We start from the raw sequence: 20,411 nt of genomic DNA, 5'->3' as shown, positions 1-20,411 counted from the left end.
ATGTAATGCCTGATGGGTGTAAGTACAAACAAGGCGGATATTAATTAACATCTAGAGACTAAAGTGAAACAACACTCCAGTCTGGTAGGTGGCAGTAAGACACCTTCAAGCCGGTTTGGAAAATGCTAAACAAGCAAGGTCATTCGACCGTAGAACCTTTTTGCGGTGTCCAACTATTACTTTTAACATCCGTCTACAAGTACCATAATATGTTCAGCATTGCATGACAACACCGTTGGTTGCTCTGTGTCTTGTTGTAACTGATGTAATCATTCCAATGTTAAATCCTAAATGTCAGACATGTTTGATATTGATCGGGACGGACCTAATGAGTCAGTTTAAGTTGTCTGCATGATGTTGAAACTGAGTCATATCCACTACTCGTTTTATTTCAGGTACACTCAGGATTGTTTGTTTGATTGTCGCTCATCAGGTTAAGTCTTAAACACCTGATAAAGATTTATAGTTGCGGTAAGACTTTAGAGACTTTTGTTTTTAGATTAGTCGCTTTAAATGTGACTGAAATTAGCTGCGCTATTTACCAACTGCATTAATATCTCAGTCTCAAAATATACCAGACTGAAATAAATAAATAATAATGCTCATTCTTTAGTTTATTCTCCACATATATTGTGTTGACAAACTAAGACGGTCTTGTTTCACTATTAATTAATTAGAATTAAAAACTTATGATACTTGTCCAGTAATTTTAAAGTAAATTATATTAAATTACTTGAATTTCGAGGTTAAAATGAATATTGTAAGACATCAACATGAACAGCGAATCATTTTTCATCAACATTTTATGACAGGAGAAATAAATACATCCTCATTTAATACGAGCCCCTGTTCTTCTGACAGAGGATTATACAAAGACATTATTTTAATACATTTTAAACGGAAAAACAAAAAGCTAAACAAAAGTTAAGAATATCTCAAAAGAGCAGCAACAATCTGAACCTCTTACAAAACACTGACGTTACAAGATTAAAGTATATCGACCCACTGACCACAGTCTGGCCTCCCCTGTGGTCACATCCTAAGCCTTGGTGATGTAGCCCTCTTTGATTAGGAAGTCGTAGATTTTACGCGTCTTGTTGACGTCGATCTTGATCAGGGCTCGGGCCTGAGCCAGCCGCAGACCTCCCTGTCGTCTGCACTCGTTCAGTAAGGCCTGTTTATACTCCAGGTAGGCACCCGGCACCAGACGCACCACCTGACACAACTACAAACACAAAACAAACACACACAAAGACTCAGAACGAGACATTTAGAAACATCTTATTGAAGGTTGCACTATGCGTCAGATAAGATCATCTTGTCTTTTTTTTGTTTTATTCAAGTGCTTCTTTTTCTCTCCATGTGTTCAACTGAGTGAAACACAATGAATGCCTTCAAGGACAGACTCAGTTTATTTGCCATATTTGTACAATTCTTTGCCTGAAGACTAAAAAGACACGTAGAGGACATGGCAACAAAAACAGATGATTTTAAAATAGATTAAGAAAATGTGAGATTAATTAATCGCACATCAACTATAAATAATGCGATTAATCGCGATAAAATGTTCTGATCCATCGACAGTCCTGATTGTTACCGATTTCATCTTGCAACATTTAACATGTTAAATCGTCCAGTTACCTGTAAACTTCTAGCACGCGTTTACTGCAAGTAAATCTGGATGTGGAAATAATTTGACTCCGAAGACTCAGTGAACTCAACCTGAAATCAGTACGAGTCTAATATTTACCTTGATAGGAATTAATTTCACACTTACTGCGTTTCCATTACGCCTGGAAATGCGCAAAACCGAAATATATCGCGATAAAAAAATGGTAACGGAAACGCCTACGTTAACAAATTTCAGAAATATCGCTTTTTTTCTTTTGCAAAAAAACTGGAATGGAAACGTAGCTACTGATGGTTGCTTTATAGCAAAATCTGGTGATTATCGTCAAAGTAAAGATGTTTGGATACTCTTTGTGTAAAATAAGTGCCTGTTTTCACTGGTTGAATGTCTGCTGGCAGTTCACTCTGATTGGCTGGTAAACCTGAACGATCTTAATGAGCCCGTGTAAAGGAAAACAGAGGAGATGAAACAAATGGAGAGAGTTGAAGGGCCTCTCCTCGTTTTATTCATTTATTTATTTTCATCTAATCTGAAAATTTAAACTACACAAATATTTTCGTAACAATATGATCATCTAGAATAACTAAATAGTAGTTCAGGAGAGGCCAGATCTGTACGACGGCTGGTTTGTAACACTTCCTAAAGTCCTAGCTTAAAGTAGCTTCATCCAGTTTTCCCTTTTGAATGATGAATGCAGACTACTGCCACCTGCTGGTATGGAGAGTTTTTTCTTCTCACGCAGGTGCATAATGTTTGTACTTGCTGGGCATTGACCGGTCTTTGCAGTGTGTTCAAGATTAGCTTTTCGGTCCCAGCACTGGCAATGATGTAGTTCACTCAGTCTGCTTCTGTGCAATAACTGTAAAGTGGCACTTCTCTGCAGCTTATGTGAGGAAGCTGCGATTAAGCGGCGCTGCAACAAATCCTGTGATCTTAGTAAAGTCAGCGTCATGCATAACAAACCTCTCCAAACACGTCTCCACCTATTATTTGCTAAATCCTGTCTTAAACTGGATACAGTTCATGAAAGCTTTCACTAAACTGCAGCTCCAACTTGATGCATCCACTAGGTAGACAAGTGTAAAGCTGTAACCTTGTCCCTCAAAACGTCATGGCTATTCCTAGTTAGATGAGCTACATTATTCAGAGCTTACTGAGCATCAATCTTCCCATACCTCTTTCTCCCGCTCGTTGAGCTTCTCCGTTCCCGGCAGTCCGGTCAAGTTGAGAGGAGGGGCGCTCCGTCTACCTGTTGCTGTGGAGCAGAAATTCATTAAGAGTCAATCGGCAAGCGGCGCAGCGTTGGTCTGCACTTCAGATAACATAATAGCAGCCTGACAACGTGCAGTTAATTCCTTCGCTTGGAGGAGACAGGGCAGCAAATATTTACGGCGTGCAAATTGTGTAAATATAGCCATGTGGGAGCGTGTGCGTCCCACTTGTGCTCTGGAGGTTAGGGAGAGGCAGCTAATTTGAAAGGGAAAAAAGCAGCGAGATAAATATGCATGTAGGGGCCTATTTTTCCGTGTGTATTTATGGAGGAGCGTCTGCATTAATGTGACGCTGCCTGGGGCCATGCCAAGACAACAGCGAGGACAGAGTACACGGGGAAAGGTGCAGAGAGGCTTCGTACCCGACACTGTGATTGTTGTGACAGCTGGGGTGATGCCAGCATCTCTGTAATCAGAAAGAAAAGTGTGATTATTTCTCCTGCCTTGTTTACACACACACACACACACTCATCCCACATACACACAGCATCACTCTTGGCTTTGTTCACTATTCTCACTCCAGGATCCAAAAAAAAATTAATCACAGCATTTTTTTTTTTTTTAAAGTTAGAATAATTAGAAGGACTTGGATGAAGAAGCCGAGAGCAGCGGCACGTTAGGGAGGCTAAAAATACACCGGAGGCCGAGGTGGAAGCGGGATGCACAGTAACACAAGCTCGATCCGTCCGAGTACGCTGACAGAGGTCACCGTCTCCGTCTATTGCACACTGAGCCGGGCCGTCCGGAGCCTCACATTGCAGCCTGTTTGCTGAGCCACTGCTGACAAGCTCTGCCATCCTGGATGTACTGCAGCACGTCACACAGCATGGTCCTCTTCCTGCGCTCGTCCTCGCGCATTCGCTTCACCCTCTCGTACACCTTGGCACCTGTTGCGACGGCACAGAAATGTCAACAAAGATTCAAATTGCACCTACTCTGTAGATAATGTTGCCAATAAAGACATACAAAAAAATGTCTTGTTTTATCCAGAAACCAAACATATGCGGGAAACAAGAAGCAGCACATATGTATTTTGCATTTTGTCCCCCAAAACAAGCTTTTAAACAAGCTGCTCAAAGATTATTAATTCCAAAATAATTATCCAAACCCATTTTCCTGCTTCCTTAAACTGTGGCAGGAAATAAAGGTCAGACTTGACTCACTGCAGAAAGACTTGATCCCTGCTTTCCTGTACTCCTGCAGCCTGCGGATCTCCCTCCTCAGCTCAAACTCCACTGCGAGGACAAAAAGATGAAGGCACATAAAAAGCCAAAATCTGCACAGAGTTACCTGAGCCCACTCTCACACAGCTGCAGCTCCACCTTCACCTCTTCCAGAACAATGAATAAGCACCTTGTTCCACACAAGCTGTTTCATGAGGAATAAATTTAGATCTGGACATGAATTTAGATGCTGCCGAGAAGACGGTTATTAAAGCTACAGTCAGCACACAGATAGCCTAGCTTAGCATAAAGCAGGCAAACAGGTTACCAGCTAGCCTGGATATACAAGCACCATTCATCACCTCTAAAGCTGACTAATTAACACGTTACATACACAATAATCCCCGGATGAACACAGGGTTGTGAGCCGGATTATTTCTCTCACAGTAAACAGCAACTTCCTGGAGTTCATTCTGGTTGCCTGGCAACTGCTCAGGGCCAAGAAATGGTTTGTCACAAAACCGTCTGTGAAATGGCAAAAAAATGTGGAGTTTCAGAAATGTACAGCGATCAGCCATAACTTTATAACTGACTGGTCATGATCAGGAGGATTAGAGTGAATATCTGGTTATCATGGCAACTGTCAGTGGAGGGGGTGGGGGGGGATATATCAGGCAGCAAGAGAACATTGTGTCCTTAAAGTTCATTTAAAAACAGTAACAGATTAAACTCATCATTTAGGACATACTCAAAGTAAACTGAATGCTCTTCATGAAAATCTGGGAGCTCATGCATGGTTGTGGTTTCTTTTGAAAGTCAAGTCTTTGAAGTTTTCATCACAAAAGTCAGAATCACTCTAAGTGGTATCGTTCTTGAGTAATCAAAGTTGGCGCACAGTTGAAAAATAAGAAGTTGCTGATTTTTTTGTTTTGAAAAAATTAGTTGGTTGAATCCTATAATGGCTTTTATCAATGAAATCAGAAGAAAGTAACATATTGCATGTAGCACTTACTCAAACACAACTCATGTACAGAGCTCTGGTTGTTCAAAAAAAAAGAAAAATTAGTATGCGACCCAGCAGAATATTAATATGAAGGGGTCAACGAGCAGGCCAGGTACACTGATGCACAAAAAATAAATAAAACAAAATAAAAATAATGGGGTTGCAGTTTAGTTGTCATGTACTCTTATTTTGAGTAAAATTGTTTCTAAACTGAAAAATCAAATTTAATCCTGAGCCAGAGTGAATTGAATCGATTCAGAAAATCTGCAGTGGTACCCAGCTTTATGAGTTATTGTAGCTCAAATTGCTAATTAATGCTCGTCTCGTTATAAAAGGTGTCAGACCACACAGTGCACCGCGGTTTGTTTTGAATGAGGCTGCGTAGCAACAGACCAGTCTGACCCGTGTCCACAGGTGAAATCTCCTGCTGTGGACATATGAGCATCAGAACTGAACCACGGAGCAATGAAAGAAGGTTCCAAATTCTGGACGCCTTATTCTGACTTTGTATATAATATATATTTGCTTCTGTCTCCATTTCTTGTACATTAGTTCATATGCTAATTTTGTGAATTGTCTTGCTTATACCATTTGGTTTTTACTAGATTTTTACTTATATTTTATTTTAATCTTGTTTTATTTCTTTTTACTTGAGTATTTTTCATGTGCAGCTAAGCTCCTGCGACCAAGCAATTTCCCTTGTGCATGATTAAAGTCTGTTTAAGTCTATGCGTCGATTATCCAGGAAACACATGGCACCAAGACGCTGCAGTCTCGCTGTTGCAATGAGGTCTGCAACAATGTTCAGGTGGTCAAAGTAGCACCCACATGGACCCAGGTTTGCCAGGAGAATATTACATCGTAAAATCAAAGTTATTCACTTCACAGGTTGGGGGTTTTAATGTTGTGGCTGATCGGTGTGATAGACGACAAGCGTTACTAACGGTAACATCTAATTTAATTTGTCAGCAATTTGCAAACTGAGAACCTCCTCTAAAAAGAGTAAAGGGTAGTCTGACATCACCTTCCCACACAGAATAAAAATATCATCCTTTTATGCCACAAGTGTCTAACGATGTCGAGTCTGGAAGGAGCTGGTTAAATTAAATCTGAAGCACACAGAGCATGTAAACCCGCCGCATGCCAAATACTAACGTGCGTGACTTTCAATGAATTTGTCGTGTTCGATCGGTCCAACCACTCTGGCAAATCTTCTCATGACGTCGTACAGCTCCTGCACCTCCTTCGGGTAACATCGCTCCAGCACTAACACAAAGAGAGGGAGAGAGCAGTGAGTAGGCAGAGGATACAAGCAAATACAACACAGAAATATGAAAGGAAGAACCTCCCCCACACACACTTGTAGACATGTTTGTGATTTTTAGGGCAATCTGGGAGGAGTAATTTGTTTTGTTTTGTGCTGTTCACCGCCAGAGAAGTGACGTTAGCATGCGGCTCTGAATCAACCCCGGGCTTATATAGGCATGTAAATATTACAAGCATCTATTATCAGAGCCACTCTGGGCGGCGGTGTGATCTTTAGAGGCTGCACAGGAACAATTGTTATCCTGACAAAAAGGAATGTCTCTACGTTTACACTCAAACCATTGATACAGAACACCCTTGGAAACTACACACACTGTGCACCGAACATTCAACGTACAAAGAAGAAGCTATTATAGTCACAGCTCATTTAAAAACCTGCATTCAAAATAGTGAAATGGAAAAGAAAGACGAACTGTGTGTCTGGCTTTAAATAGACGTGTGTACATTTGTAGATAAAATACATCCATCCAGTCTCACATTCTTTCTGCAAATCAACACAAGCATCATATGAGGTGCAGTAGGAATATTTTAACAGTCTCAAAACAGCAGATCGCTATCTGCCCCATCTACTCTATCTACTCTGCTGTTTCGGAACAACGAACATCCCTGTGTGTTGTGTGTTTGCTCCGATGTGGGGACACGATGCAACTTGTTGGATGTAATTAGCCGCGAAGTCTTCCTGCTCAACAAAAGAAAAAATGAATTCATCTCTACTCTGACTTTAGTTATTTTAGACACCACACGGCAAAAAAAAAAAAAAAAAAAAAAGGAATTTCAAGAAAGCAAAAAATCCTTGTATCAAACAAATACGTCTTATATTTTTTTCAGAGGCAATAACTTTGTGGTTATTTTAAGAATTTTTGTCAAGCAACAAAAGCTAAACCCATTGGCACATTTTTTTTTCTTAATATAAGATGATTTGATTGAACATAACAATATTTTGCTTCTTTCTAGCAAAGCTGTTTTTGCAGTGCAGCATAAAGCTCAAAACAACTAAAGCACAACTAACAGAATTACACCTACTTATATTCATGACTGATTTGTTATTTAGTTTGCGAACAGAATCGAGAATCAAGTCTCTCATCACTAAAAATATCGATATGGCAATATATCGCGATACTTTTTCTTCCGATACGATATCGATTTTGAATGTCTTAATATCGATTTTTAAAGAAAAGTCACGTTTGGGTCAATCGTGACTTTGCTGCAGCGTCACAGTGAAAGAACTGGACAGGCAGGTATCAGAAGTGAGTGGCGGCAAAACTTAATTTCAAACAATCAAAATTTAAAGCTGACGTTTGGAGGCACTTTGGCTATAAAATGGAAGAAGGGACTAATAAATTCAACAAAGAAAATGAAAAATAAGCTGACATTTAAGTGTAAAGAAACTTGATCCACTTTTTCTGTACAAGCACAATAAATTGAAAGTGTATCATTTGAATTAATATCCTTTTTGACGTAATTTGTCCAATGAACTATCACTGTCATCTAACTATATATAACTTCTATTTTAAGCTGTATTTTAAATTTCTCAGTGAATCATGAAGAATATTGCAATATATCGCAATATTGCAATAATGTATTGTATCCCGACTCAAGTATTGTGATACGTATCGTCTCGCGAAATCCTTGCCAATACCATCCCTCATTGTGATCATGTTTTATTGTATTCATTGTGCAATATTTCAATTTTACTCAATATGTTTGTATAATTTTGGTATAAAATCCAAGTGCAGTTATTATACACTACCACTGTTGTATATATATATACATTTTTCTCCTGTAGTCTTTTTATTTCTACTCTATACGTTCTAGAGGTGTTCTTCTTTGCGTTCTTGTTCTTGCACTGGAGGGGAGATGCTCTCTTCAACTTCATTGTATGCTGAGATGTACAATGACAATGAAGTGTTCTCTATTCTTCTTCTAAGACTTCATTAATTCGAGAGCATATCAGTCTTTTCGTTCATATTACTAAAGGAAAGTGTTCTCCAGTGAACCAGTCCACCTTCTGATGTGGTCTAAATGATGAAATGTGTCCTCGATACATATTATATACTACATATTATATCCTTTAAGGCGGCCACTTGTGATCAGATCGCCCAGGACGCACGTTAATACCATGTCTAAACGGAGCCATGGTCCATTTTCAAGGCTGAATCCTCCATCAGCCACACCCGAAGAAATCTGAACAGAAAGCTACATCCACAAGTTTCTGCTCCTTGGAAATAATTTGTACTTTGAGCGACGAGTCATCGGAGAACTCACCGAACCTTTTATATGTGCATCAGATTTGTATTAAATGATTTATTTCTTCTGAGCGTATTCTTCTCTAGCGTTGGCAATTTATGAAGCAATTGAATAATTTAAACATTTATAGAAAACCTTTAACAACCTGTCAGAGGAGGCGCCCGACAACTGCAAACAACCCGAGTCTGAGTGGTTTAAGAACTGGAGATGAACATTCAATCATATTCTTATTTGGTCTAACCTTTACATTCTCACATTTGATCACCATATACATGCGAGACTGGTTTAACTTTCATCATTTGTGGTTTACAAGTTATCCAACAACCAAACTCAACCCAGAGATTCAGGATTCAACGCTAACACGTGATTTAGTGCAAGAATCCTGTATGTAGTTTTGTTGAGAGGCTCATATTTTCTACTACTTTTTCTGTTTCAGAACCTGGTTAAAAGTAGCACATCAAAGGAAAAAGGTATTTAACTCCATAAAAATCAGATCCAGCTTTGTCGCTGCCTCAAACAACACCCCTGTCCCTGTGATTTGTCACGGTAACGCTCCAGCGTCGTCTATCCGCCACACTTAACTCACTCTACAAGCGTATACACTCTGAAGAGTTTGTTGTGCTTGTCTGAAAGCATCGCCCGTGTTGCTGAGTAACAGACGAGTGTCAAAGCCAGAGAGGAAAAGCTGCTGTGTGGGTGTGAGAGGAGCGGCCGCCTGTGTGTGTGTGTGTGTGTGTGTGTGTGTGTGTGTCGGTCAAGTTCCACCTTCAGACTCCAGCATCTCGGCGCTAATTAGCAGCTGCCATCTCAGGCTAGAAACCCACTGAGTCACGCTCTGAACAAACCAGTGGACAAACAGACACACACACACACACACGACGACGACAACGCTCATATTTCCACGGGGGACGTCAACAATGGACCTCTGCGTGGTTTCATACGAGTACACAAACACTGATGGCAACACACACCTCAATCACTCAAGCTGTTGCCGGACGTCGGCCCAGAAACAACAAAGCTGGTCATTCTGCCTCCAGCAGCCACTGATACATGACACTGTTCACCTCCCAGGCTCGGATGCTGCCTCCATTATTGCATGTGACACACACACACACGAACACACAATCTTTGACAGTCTCCATGACAACCAGTCTGCAGCTCTACAGCTACTCCTGGTTCCCCTTTTGTCTTGAAAGACTGGAGAGAGATAAGGGAAAGGAGGGAAGAAGAAGGGAGGAGGGCTAACTGGAGGCTGGAGGAAGCATAAATAAAACATGAGGGGAGAACTCTTCAACTCGCAAAGCAAAGACAATTTCACAGAGCAACACGTGGGGGACGTGAGGGTGGGCCGGGTGGTGGTGGTGGTGGGGGGGGGGGGGGTTTGAAAGAGGCGCTTTAATTGGACAAAACATTCATAGCAGCTCCCTCGCTGTTCGAATAACAAAACCCATGAAATGTGAAGAATCACATTACTGAGGTCTCTGAAATCCAACTTGTAACAGGTGGATCGATAAATGCCCCCCACTCCCCTCCCTCCCCGCGAGCTATTGTGGCAGCGCCGCGCGAGGAACGCAATTATGCCGCAGCACACAGCGTCCACAGACTATTCTCAGCCCGGGTCGTAAATATGAGCTCCGCCGGTCGACCACACATCAGCCACCCGACGGACCGCGGAGGTTAGCGGTGGTAATTACAGCGCAGTTGTTTGAATGCATCCATAGAAACCTCAGAGGGGAGATTTTTGTCTGCTAGACATCAGATGCCTCTCTGAGCTGCTATGAATGCAGTCGCGGCCGAACCCATGGGAGTTTCGGGAGAGGACTCACTCTGGAATTTGCGCAGGTTGATCAGTCCATGGTCTCGGATTATCCTGAAAGACAAAGGGACAAAGGGACACGTGGATTTATGAACTTGTGTTCTAAGTCACAGATCTTTAACAGGTGGTCCGTGACTCCTATGGGGTCCAAGGAGGCACTGCAGGGGGGGGGTCGCAAAATCTTTGGTTGATTATATATAGGGACAGCTTAATACTGAATGCAAAATTATAACGTGATGATGTATATTTATAAATAGGCCGAGTTTAATATAGAACACATATAGTAGGTAGGGGGTCCCTACTTAATCCCTCCATCACTTTGGGGGTCCTTGCCCTGGTCTAAGTGAAGCTATTTTGACATTTGTGACCATTTTCTAGGCGTTAGTTTGCATTGCCGTTGCTGATACTCACCTGTGTCAGTATTTAGTCAGACACGTTTTAATGAATTAAAATCATCAATGAAATGACAACATAAAACCAACATCCAGTTCTTTATAATAACTAATTCTTGGACGACTGCAGTTCAGTCAACACAATAATCCTGCTTTTAGTTCTGTGATGCCTAGAATGAAGATATATTCTGTACATGACACGCTGGAGTTTTATTTAAACCTTTCTAGGGCATGTTTTGTATCTAAACCCAAAGCTAACATAAAGGCAGCTGCACTTGTTTCAACTTCAAGAGCGCTCTGAGGGAAACTCAATCAACTCAAAGTCAATTTGCCCTTTTTTTCCCTCCTGTAAGCTTTGCTTTAGATAGTTCTCTTTCAGGGCTTTTCAAGAGCTGGAGATACCCTTAAAAGCAGGTCTGATGTTCAGCGGTGTACTCCAGCCTCTCTGACAAGCTGAAAGGGATAAAATGGGAGCATGGATGAACGAGGGACAACGCACATGCCTGTCCAGCCACACATGCCATTCCAGGCTGCTCAGGGAGCATGAACTCATTAGAGGTGATTTAGTGATGGATGCATTGCACCAACAGTTGCCCTCGTGTCTCCAAGAGCGACGGCTAACAGGCTGAAGGTGGAAAGGAAACTCTCTAGGAAGAATACCAACAGACTCTCCTCAAAAGAGCAACTACAACCCATTATTGTCATTATCCAACAACCTTTTACTTTCTTGATCCATTAATTAGCATTTTAACATCAGAAAAACATTAGAATCAAATACGCTCAGTTTACATTTTATGTGATATAATCACTTCAGTTTTTGCTTGAGCTCTTCCAGGGAAGTGATGATTCATTTTCTTATACTATTAAGCTAATTCTTTTGAAAAAAAAGGTTTAATTCATTTGTATACATTTCTATTTGTAATCATTAGTACCCTTTCTTTGATAACATGTGAATCCTTTATGTCAACGTACAAAAATACATTTTCATTCATTCGTTTTTTGACAATGCTACAAGTATTTTGTCCACCCAATTTAACTCAAAGACGACACGCGCAAATCATAATCTACATGCACAAAACATTTTTTCCCCAAACTCTCCTGCTATCTTTGCCAGCCTAAAACTGGGCAGAATGTCAGACAGCTCGGCTTGGACACCCCTCCCTCATTTCCCCCAAATATTCAGGGTTTGAATAGAGGCTCCCGCAGCCTGTAAGTGTCCTCTGAACAACTCCCTGTGGCTTCAATTAAAAAATATATATATATGCAATTACAATCACAGTGCCGACTCTGTGACAGACCCAGTTTCTCTGGACTTTAACAAAATGGTAATCTAAGTTTAGATTGTAAACCTTACGTGTATTAGCATAATGGATTCATTAATAATGAGATAAGTGCAGATTGAGGTTCGTAACTGTTCATGTTGTAAGTTTTAATTGGGTATGAAACAAATTTATTCAACCTGAAAGCATAAAGAAGTAGCTTTGGGAATTGAAGCTCCAAAATCAAGAAGCTGATGATGCCACCTGCTGACAGACTCGAGTTATTACATGATGATGAGGATATTTTTTAAAAACTATAGGGGGGTAAGAAGAGTGGAAAAGGGACCTACTTCTTCCTCCTTTGTCTCTCCTTTAATCTTGAATGATATATGTCAACGACTGAGAGCTTGAGTGCTGAAAAACAAGGAGATACACATCAAGGTTAGTTTTAAAGTCAAAGTCCAAATTGGTGTCGTCTTAAAACTTAATTAAAACCACGCATTTAAATTCTACCCACCACGTAGGATGTCTGAGTCATCATCCACAAAGTCAATGTCTTTCAAATCCCATTCTGCATAATTGTCAAACTCCTAAGTGAGAGATGAAAAATTATTTTGAAATCTGCCCGTTTGATCTGAGTTCACACGAAGACGATCAATGAGGAACAATTTATGAGAGAAGCAAACGAACGAGATGAGTCACTCACTGTTAGACAGCATCAAAGCCGCGAATCACTACTTCAATAACATTTAATAATGAGGCCTCTAGCGGCGGTTGCATCGATTTATTCATGTCCACAGGCGATGTTACAGCGCACATGATGAATTAAGGAACAAATTGTGTCCCCTCACCTCCATGAAGTCGGCTCTGGCCGGCATGTATCCGGCCATGTCTCGAGAAAGCACAGAGTCGAACGTAGGCCGAGGGGGATCATCAGTGGCTGTGGGATCAGAGGAATAAAAGACATGAACACCTCCACCAAACTACTTCTCATTTTTCTAACATCCAGAGATGTAACAGATATTCTGTCTCTGCCTCCACTTGGCCGACTACTGAACGAATACGACAGTGAAGTGTTGGACCGGCGCTCAAACGCTGCGACAGATGGAGACGTGAATCCTGCGAGGAACTGCCCCAAGATCCAGACTCACCAACTGTCTGCATCCAACTGTTGGGTCGTTAATTTTCAGGATTAAAACCAGAGTTTGCGTCACTTTTTATGCTCTGGAGGCCCATAACTAAAGCTGTTCTCAGTTCTGAGACTTAATCTGAATGCTGCTTAATATGAGAAGATGGCAAAACCCAGGAATAGTGAAACCCGTCTGGATGTTTGAGAAGTAAGGGATTCTTTGTGTCTGTTTCCTCCTGCAACCCTGAAGATAAACGAACAACAATAGAGGTGCTCACGCTTGAAAGGAATGGCGCCTTCGGCAAAGCGAGAGTCTTTTGTTTTCCGCAGGCTGAGCAAGGTGGAGGAGAAGAGTGGATTGTTGATGAAATTCTTCATGTAGTGGCTCTCGCATTCCTCTTTGGTTTTTGTGCGCATCTGATATGCCACATCCTGCCTGAGGAAGACAAAAGGGGGAAATTAAACAGATGCAGTGTGTTAATGCACTACAGTGGTGGAGAGGGAGGTTTCACTGAGACCATGAAGAGATTCACTTTGTTGTAAACACAATGTAAATGTAACAAGATGGGTGGTTACAGCGTGTTTTGTGTTCAAGTATTAACATTATGTCGTGAGAACCACGGAGGAGGGTTGAAGTTAATGTTGACTTTTCTTGTGTACACTGTAAACTTAACCCCATCTGAAGGCAGCATTTGTAGCTGTTTGACTCATCTGTTTTCTTTAATCTAAATAGTAACTGAAGGGTCAAACTGAAGTGTATTGCACAAATAGATCAATAAACAAAATTCAGTTTTGCTGTATTTCTTATGCTGCCAGATACAACAACTATATGTGTCGCATTCATACACAAACTTACAAGTCAAACATTTAATATTCAACATGGGCAGACAGTTTAACTTTATGACAAAAGTTACGCAGTAACTGTAACACAAACTCATGGGTTTCAGCCCCACGGCTATGAAACTCTCAGTGTGGAGATGAATTGGCAGGCTGTGTCAGAAACACACCTTGGAAAATAACTACAGAGAAAAGTCACTGTTAAGAAGGAAGCTTCCTGTTAAAGTTTAAAACAAAATGACAAATGACTAACCAGTTCCCAAACCCACAGTCCATGACCGCCTCCAGAAGGGCCATCTCTTCCTGCGCCGTCCATCCAGGCTCCAGCACGGGGAAGTCCGATGTCTGTATGAGAAGGTGAAAAGTAAGGACGGCGGTTGCGCAACACTAGAGACCTTCAGCTGACTTTACTTCACTCACCATGATTTCATATTTGTGATCGCTCTCGTGTTTCTTGTACTCAAATCCTCGGGTGAAACACTGAAACAAAAACAATGGGTTTAATTTCAGGCAGAACTAATAAACGAGAGAAAACAATAATGTTTGTGCACTTGTCCCCTGCTTACCTGGAGGCACAGTAAGAAGGGCGAGGGTCCACATTCTGCACACTTGATGTACGGCTCAGTTAGATAAGAGGAACAACCTCTGCACGGTGGCTTATCAAAAGGATCATCTGGAAATAATATGTTTTAAATATAATGTTTACTCAGTCATTGAGTGCAAAGCAAACATGATATACAGAAATTAAAATACAGAATACAGACAAATGAAATTTCTTAAGAAAGTTAAGTGCCATCTGTCGGCTGTTTAATCCTGGACCTCAGTGTTGTGTTCTGTCCACTTCTTTGACTAAAACACTGGACAAATTAGAGATAAACCTGTACTTTAGAAAATAAGAAATAAGAATTGAATTGGGAAAGAAATCTTTTAGATTTTCGCACTAAATAAGTTTCAATCTGAACTGCATCTAAAAAAAAAAACTCGTACCTGACTGAGTTTTCTGTATGCAATTGTTTTAATTAGGTTGCTCATCTTTTGTAAATTTATTTGTTATTTTAATTCTTTGTGTTGCTGCTATCTTGGCTAGATATCCCTGGTAAACGAGATCTCCGATGTCAGAGGGACTAACCTGGTTAAATAAAGGCTAAATAAATAAACAATAGAACAAAACATGAAACCATAAACAATACAGCGTTGATTTCACTGTTTAGACTCACAAGCCTTAAACCACATGATGCTTTGATGCTAACGCTAGCTTGGCTAATACTCCCTGATCGCTAACGTAGCTTCTAATGATTAAAGCGCCCTTCATCGAAAGCTACAGATGTTTTAGCCAAATCCAATGAAAATCCGATGAAAAGACTATTACAGTACAGCTTTAAATATTAGTTTTGATTGCACAATACGCAAGCATCTCTGTATGCTAGCGATAATATTAGCAAAGCTAGCTTGGGTGAGCTAAACAGATATCCTTAGAAAATATTGAGGAGCTGTTCACTTTAAAGCTACAGTAGTAACAACTGTGTGTGTGACGCTGCTGCTACTTACTAGAAAATGAAGCTAGGCGGTCCATACGATTATGTTTCAACAAAAAATTACGCTACAATGAGTGATGTTTTGATTCGATCTATTTCTCAAAGACCGCTAGTCAACCTGATTACCAAGGCAAAGCTAGTAGAGCTCAGCCAGATCGATGGGCACCATGAGTTCAAGTCATTAAAAAATGGATCAGTATTTTCCCATTTGCTTTATGCATGTTTTGGCTGTGCGTGTAGCAGACGAATAAAAGGTCAAAGTGTTTCAGATATTGCATGTTGTGTTTCCTTTCAATCGGGAGAAGGCTGTTTATTGCCTGCTTCATTAAAAACAATATCTATATACATGCACAATTATTTAAAATAAAAACTAAAATATCATATTCTCTTTCTAAATCTTCCATTTTCTTCCCAGTTAGAAAATAATGAATAAATATTTCCCCTTATTTTTCCCATCATGCCTCTAGGATAACAAAAAACAGACAAGTGTGGTTATTCTCCATTTTGCCACAGGGTGTTGATCTTGCTCCATCTCTCCGATGGAAACAATGAACGCCTTGCAGAGTCTTTGTCTCCCTCAGCACACACCAGCACCTGAGCCTTGTATATGCAGCATGTGTTTGACTAAATAATGGAAAGACAGATGACGGATATGGGACTTCAAAAGATTGCAGCCCCATGCTACGTTTGAACCTCCAAAAAAAAAAAAAAAAAAAACTTCCCGAGTTGCTGCTTGCCCTGAAAATGGCTTAGAAAATGCCTCGTGTTATTATAACATGCAATAAATGTACGTGATTCCTGATATTTTCCAGCTCTGGTGTCCAGCTTTGGCCCCCAAACCAAGTACCAACTCCAGCTCCTCAAGGAGGCCCATGTGGCTGCACATTAGGGGGCCTGGCAAAGCAAACATCTTAAAACCTTGATGCATAAAGCTACAACTCGGCATGCGTCAAATCCACTAAAAGTTAGTGGGAAAGAAATGTTTTTGTGCTTCGACTCAAATGACCCTCTGATTCAGTACAGATGTGACAGCAGCAGCTAGGCTGGAAACAGTGCAAGCATCAGCGTGATGGCGTTAAACCAGGCCTGTATCCTTTTACCTTAGGAGAAACTTATCTTTCTGACATTTGGATTTCATTCCACTAGATTCCAAAACAGTGTGCTTGACTTTATTTCTTTGATCTAAATTACCTTCACAGCAAATAGATTCAACACATAAATGGGACTATACAGAGGCTACCAAAGTGCACACTGGGTCAAATCGGATGTTCCCCTTTCCTCTTGTTACCCTGAGCGAGCTCTGTGAGGTCGATGTGCAGTGACAAGTGCGTTCAGTTGCAGCGTACCCCGCGTCCTGTCTGACCCTCCGGGGCTGCATTAGACCTCCAGGGTGAGACTCAGTCAGCACGAGACTCCAGAGCCACGCAGATCCATGAGTAATAACAAAGTGGCCGCCAGACAGGCTGCACATAATAGAGGGACAGTTTTCCTCTCTGTGGAATTTCCATCTTACTGCCTGAACAGTTTGTTTAACAGTCCTGAGAGAGCGTTATGATTTATTTATTTTTAAAAAAGGAACTTCTCATTTTGTGTGACAGTTTGCAGAGTAGACTAAGTGGTGTGTGCATGAGGTCAAGTCTCCCACTGTATTATTCAGCTGTATTTAAACACCAAAGCTTTTGATCCTGCAGGATATACGCTGTAGAACCTAAAGTCTGTGGACAGTGAGAGTACAACAAGCAAACACTTAATTTAGGGTGTCAAACTCATTTTAGTTCGGGGGCCACATTCAGCCCAATAGCATAATAACCTACAAGTAATGACAAGCCCAGACTTTTTCCATTTGTTTTAGTGCAAAGAAGAACAAATAAATTAGGAAAATGTTTACGTTTAATAAATTTCTTAAGAAAGATAAGTGTAATTTGTTCTCAGTGCAGCCTGCTGTGTAATCCACAGGATTCAGTCTTGTGTTCCATCCACTTCTTTGACTAAAACACTGGACAAATTAGAGAAAGAAGTTATTTTTATGGAAAAATTGCAATCTTCTATGTAAAAACCATGAGTATTAATGTGCTGCCATAAGCCAAAACTATCTTTTTCCTAAAAAATAAATCAAAACATTCCCAAAGCTTCAGATAATGTCTTGTTGTGTTTTGTTTTTTTGTTTTTTTAATTTATAATAACATAAGACACAGAGATGCAGTGAATGTCCAAATTTAAAAGGGAAAGAAAGTTGCAGATTAGATTTAGTTCTTCATGAGTGATGTCAGCCACAGATGTTGGGCGATAAGACCTGGCCGCTCGAGTTCATCCAAGAGCATTGGAGGTCTTTTTGTAGGCCGGTCAAGATCTTCCCTCTGGGGAAATAATTTCTTTACGGACCTGGCTTTGTGTAATGGGGCGTTGACAGAAAAGACCCTTCACCAAGCCCTTGAAAGAAATAGTGTTATTCTCTGTAGCACAGATGCTTCCTCAAACTGAATCAAAACAGTAAGACTTGGAAAAGGTAAAAAAAAAATATCTAAATCTTATCTGGAGAGTTTTGCTGGGAAGCCGCTGTTTCCTTGAGTCCAATTTGTATGAGGACAGCGCTGTAGCCTCCATATGAATTTAATTAAACAAAATTCTCACTGCAAGCCAATTTGAAATGCCAGGGTCAGCATATGTGGGAGCATACTGTATAAAATCACATCTTGGCCGTGAATGAGGGCAGAATCCATTATCCACATGGACACTAACAAAGAAAATAATGTCAGCTTTCCAGAGTGACATGTGTGCTCCCCTATGACGGCCCCTGCTGCTGCATCATTGCCTGTGGGCAGACAACCTGCTGTCACTCCAGCCACATGCCACCCCCGCCTACCCGCAGCCCTTTTCCCTCCACTAACGCTGCCTTCGCACCCGGAGTAAAAGACCTGAAAGTCCACGCAAACCCCGAGCCTGCAGGCCTCAAACTGCTCATATGGATCAAAGACGCAGAGCCCCGGGGTTTCTCTGTCATAGACGTGTGCCAAATTATACAGCGGCCAAACAAATGCGAACCCCCGCCCCATTACATCTTTTTTTTTAAAAAAACTCCCCCTGTCCCTGCCCACTTCTTTTCGTCTTACCAAAGCACTTCCCAGCTGCTGTGATTTGAATATGAGGGCCCCCGCTGAAGAAAAGAGGGCATCTGGCACACGCCTTAGAGGCCAAGAAAAAGCTGTGAAACCGCTCCTGTCGTGGAAATGTTGTGAAACAAGATTAAGGCTCTTTGAAAAGGCAAAAGGGTAAAATAATGGACATATACTCTTAAATAAGTGGACACAAGGCAACAAGGGGGGAGACACCTGGATAAACCACAGTCAGTGAATGCAACACGCTGAGAGCTTTTGATATTACAGCACAGAAAATATTTATTTGGTGTAAAATCGAGCAGTAAATAGGTGACTACAGTACAAAGGATGCTTTCAATTCAGATTTACTAAGGTACCTCCCTCCCTCTGGCTGCTGTCCCTAATTAACATAGAGTTGCTCACAACATTAACAGAAGGCTGAATTAATTAACCGTGTCTGTACAGTATCAAGCACGGACAACATTTCTTTGGGCCTGTTGATTATGAGCTCACACCCTCATCCACTGTAAACATACAGTAAATGTGATAACAGTCAAATCAAGATAAATCAAGTCTTAAACATGAGCAAACATGGCAAACATCTCTAGGCTGACAACATAAAGCCTTTAGGAAAGAAAAGCTCCAACTGGACACAAACCCAGTGAACTGACACTGGTTTCCCCCCAAAACAGACTCTGGAACAACCTACCCTGACACATTTACTCTGCAGCGTCGATTGAGGTTTATAAATCCTCCCTAAAGACACACCTCTTCTCTTGGCTCTTAATTGGGTTCAAGTGGTTAATTAAAACTTATCTTGTTCGATTTTATTTAGATCCTGAACGTATCGCTGGTGATACGTTAAAGCTCGCGGTATTTGAATTACCGTAACCCACAGTGGTTTGCTCTATTGACGAAATTCAAAGTGTGGCTGAACACTGGGAAGTTGTGCTTTTGTCTGGAAGACCTTTGTGTCATCTCAAGGGTAACTTCGGTTTTACCAACACATTCATCCAAACGACTCTCTCTTCCCGGGGCTCCCCGGTCTTGCGTCGCTTCCCAACCTGCAGCAGACGGCAGCGGTGCGTCATCATTACCGTAATGGCAGGTTTTTTCCTAGAAAGCGCAACTTTCCAGTGTACAGACACGCTTTTTGTCCTTCGGTGAATTCAGTGAGTTCAGGTTTTATTGCACTGTGTTTATGTATTTTTATGATATATATTTTATGTATTTTATGTATATTTTTATATTTTATTTATTGTAATTGCGGCATTATATTAGGTCAATTTTACCATCTGTGCTGCTTTTTAATCTGTACAGCACTTTGGTCAACTGCGGCTGTTTTAAATGTGCTGTATAAATAAAGTTTGAGTTGAAATTACAGTGTTAAGGTGTTGTTTAAACACCTTGATCACACTGCCAAAAAAAGGTCACAAACTCTCACATTCCATTGGACTGACTTTAGCTTTGATTACATTTGCTGTGGAATTGCTTTGATAAACTTCTGCAATGTCACAAGATTTATGTTCATCAAGTGTTGCCTTGATTTTTCACCAAGATCTAGTATTTCTATGTAAAAAATTATGTCTTGTGCTCCCTGAACCACTCTTTCACTATTTGAGCCGCATGACTCCTGGCATTGTCATCTTGGAATATACCCATGACATCAGGGAAGAAAAAATCCATTGAATGAACAACCTGGTCCTGG

At 40.9% G+C, this 20,411-nt stretch overlaps 1 protein-coding gene across 1 annotated transcript; it reads right to left on the bottom strand.

The window, feature by feature from the left end:
• Window positions 1–785: 785 nt before the first annotated feature.
• tada2a (transcriptional adaptor 2A) lies at window positions 786–15,777 on the bottom strand. The gene is made up of 15 exons (XM_047595196.1): window positions 15,622–15,777; window positions 14,640–14,746; window positions 14,494–14,553; window positions 14,327–14,418; window positions 13,515–13,672; window positions 12,959–13,047; window positions 12,625–12,697; window positions 12,458–12,521; window positions 10,467–10,510; window positions 6,223–6,333; window positions 4,065–4,136; window positions 3,656–3,788; window positions 3,264–3,307; window positions 2,806–2,885; window positions 786–1,225 (listed from the first exon to the last, which is right to left on the bottom strand). Exons 1-15 carry the CDS (start codon window positions 15,644–15,646, stop codon window positions 1,040–1,042), a joined length of 1,338 nt encoding a protein of 445 aa, XP_047451152.1. The 5' UTR covers window positions 15,647–15,777; the 3' UTR covers window positions 786–1,039.
• Between the last annotated feature and the right edge of the window lie 4,634 nt (window positions 15,778–20,411).

The sequence above is a fragment of the Mugil cephalus genome, chromosome 9, assembly GCF_022458985.1.
Source record: "Mugil cephalus isolate CIBA_MC_2020 chromosome 9, CIBA_Mcephalus_1.1, whole genome shotgun sequence".
NCBI classification, from domain to species: Eukaryota; Metazoa; Chordata; class Actinopteri; order Mugiliformes; family Mugilidae; genus Mugil; species Mugil cephalus.
The sequence above is the reverse complement of the archived record's forward strand: the minus strand, read 5'-3'. Positions and strand labels throughout refer to the sequence as shown.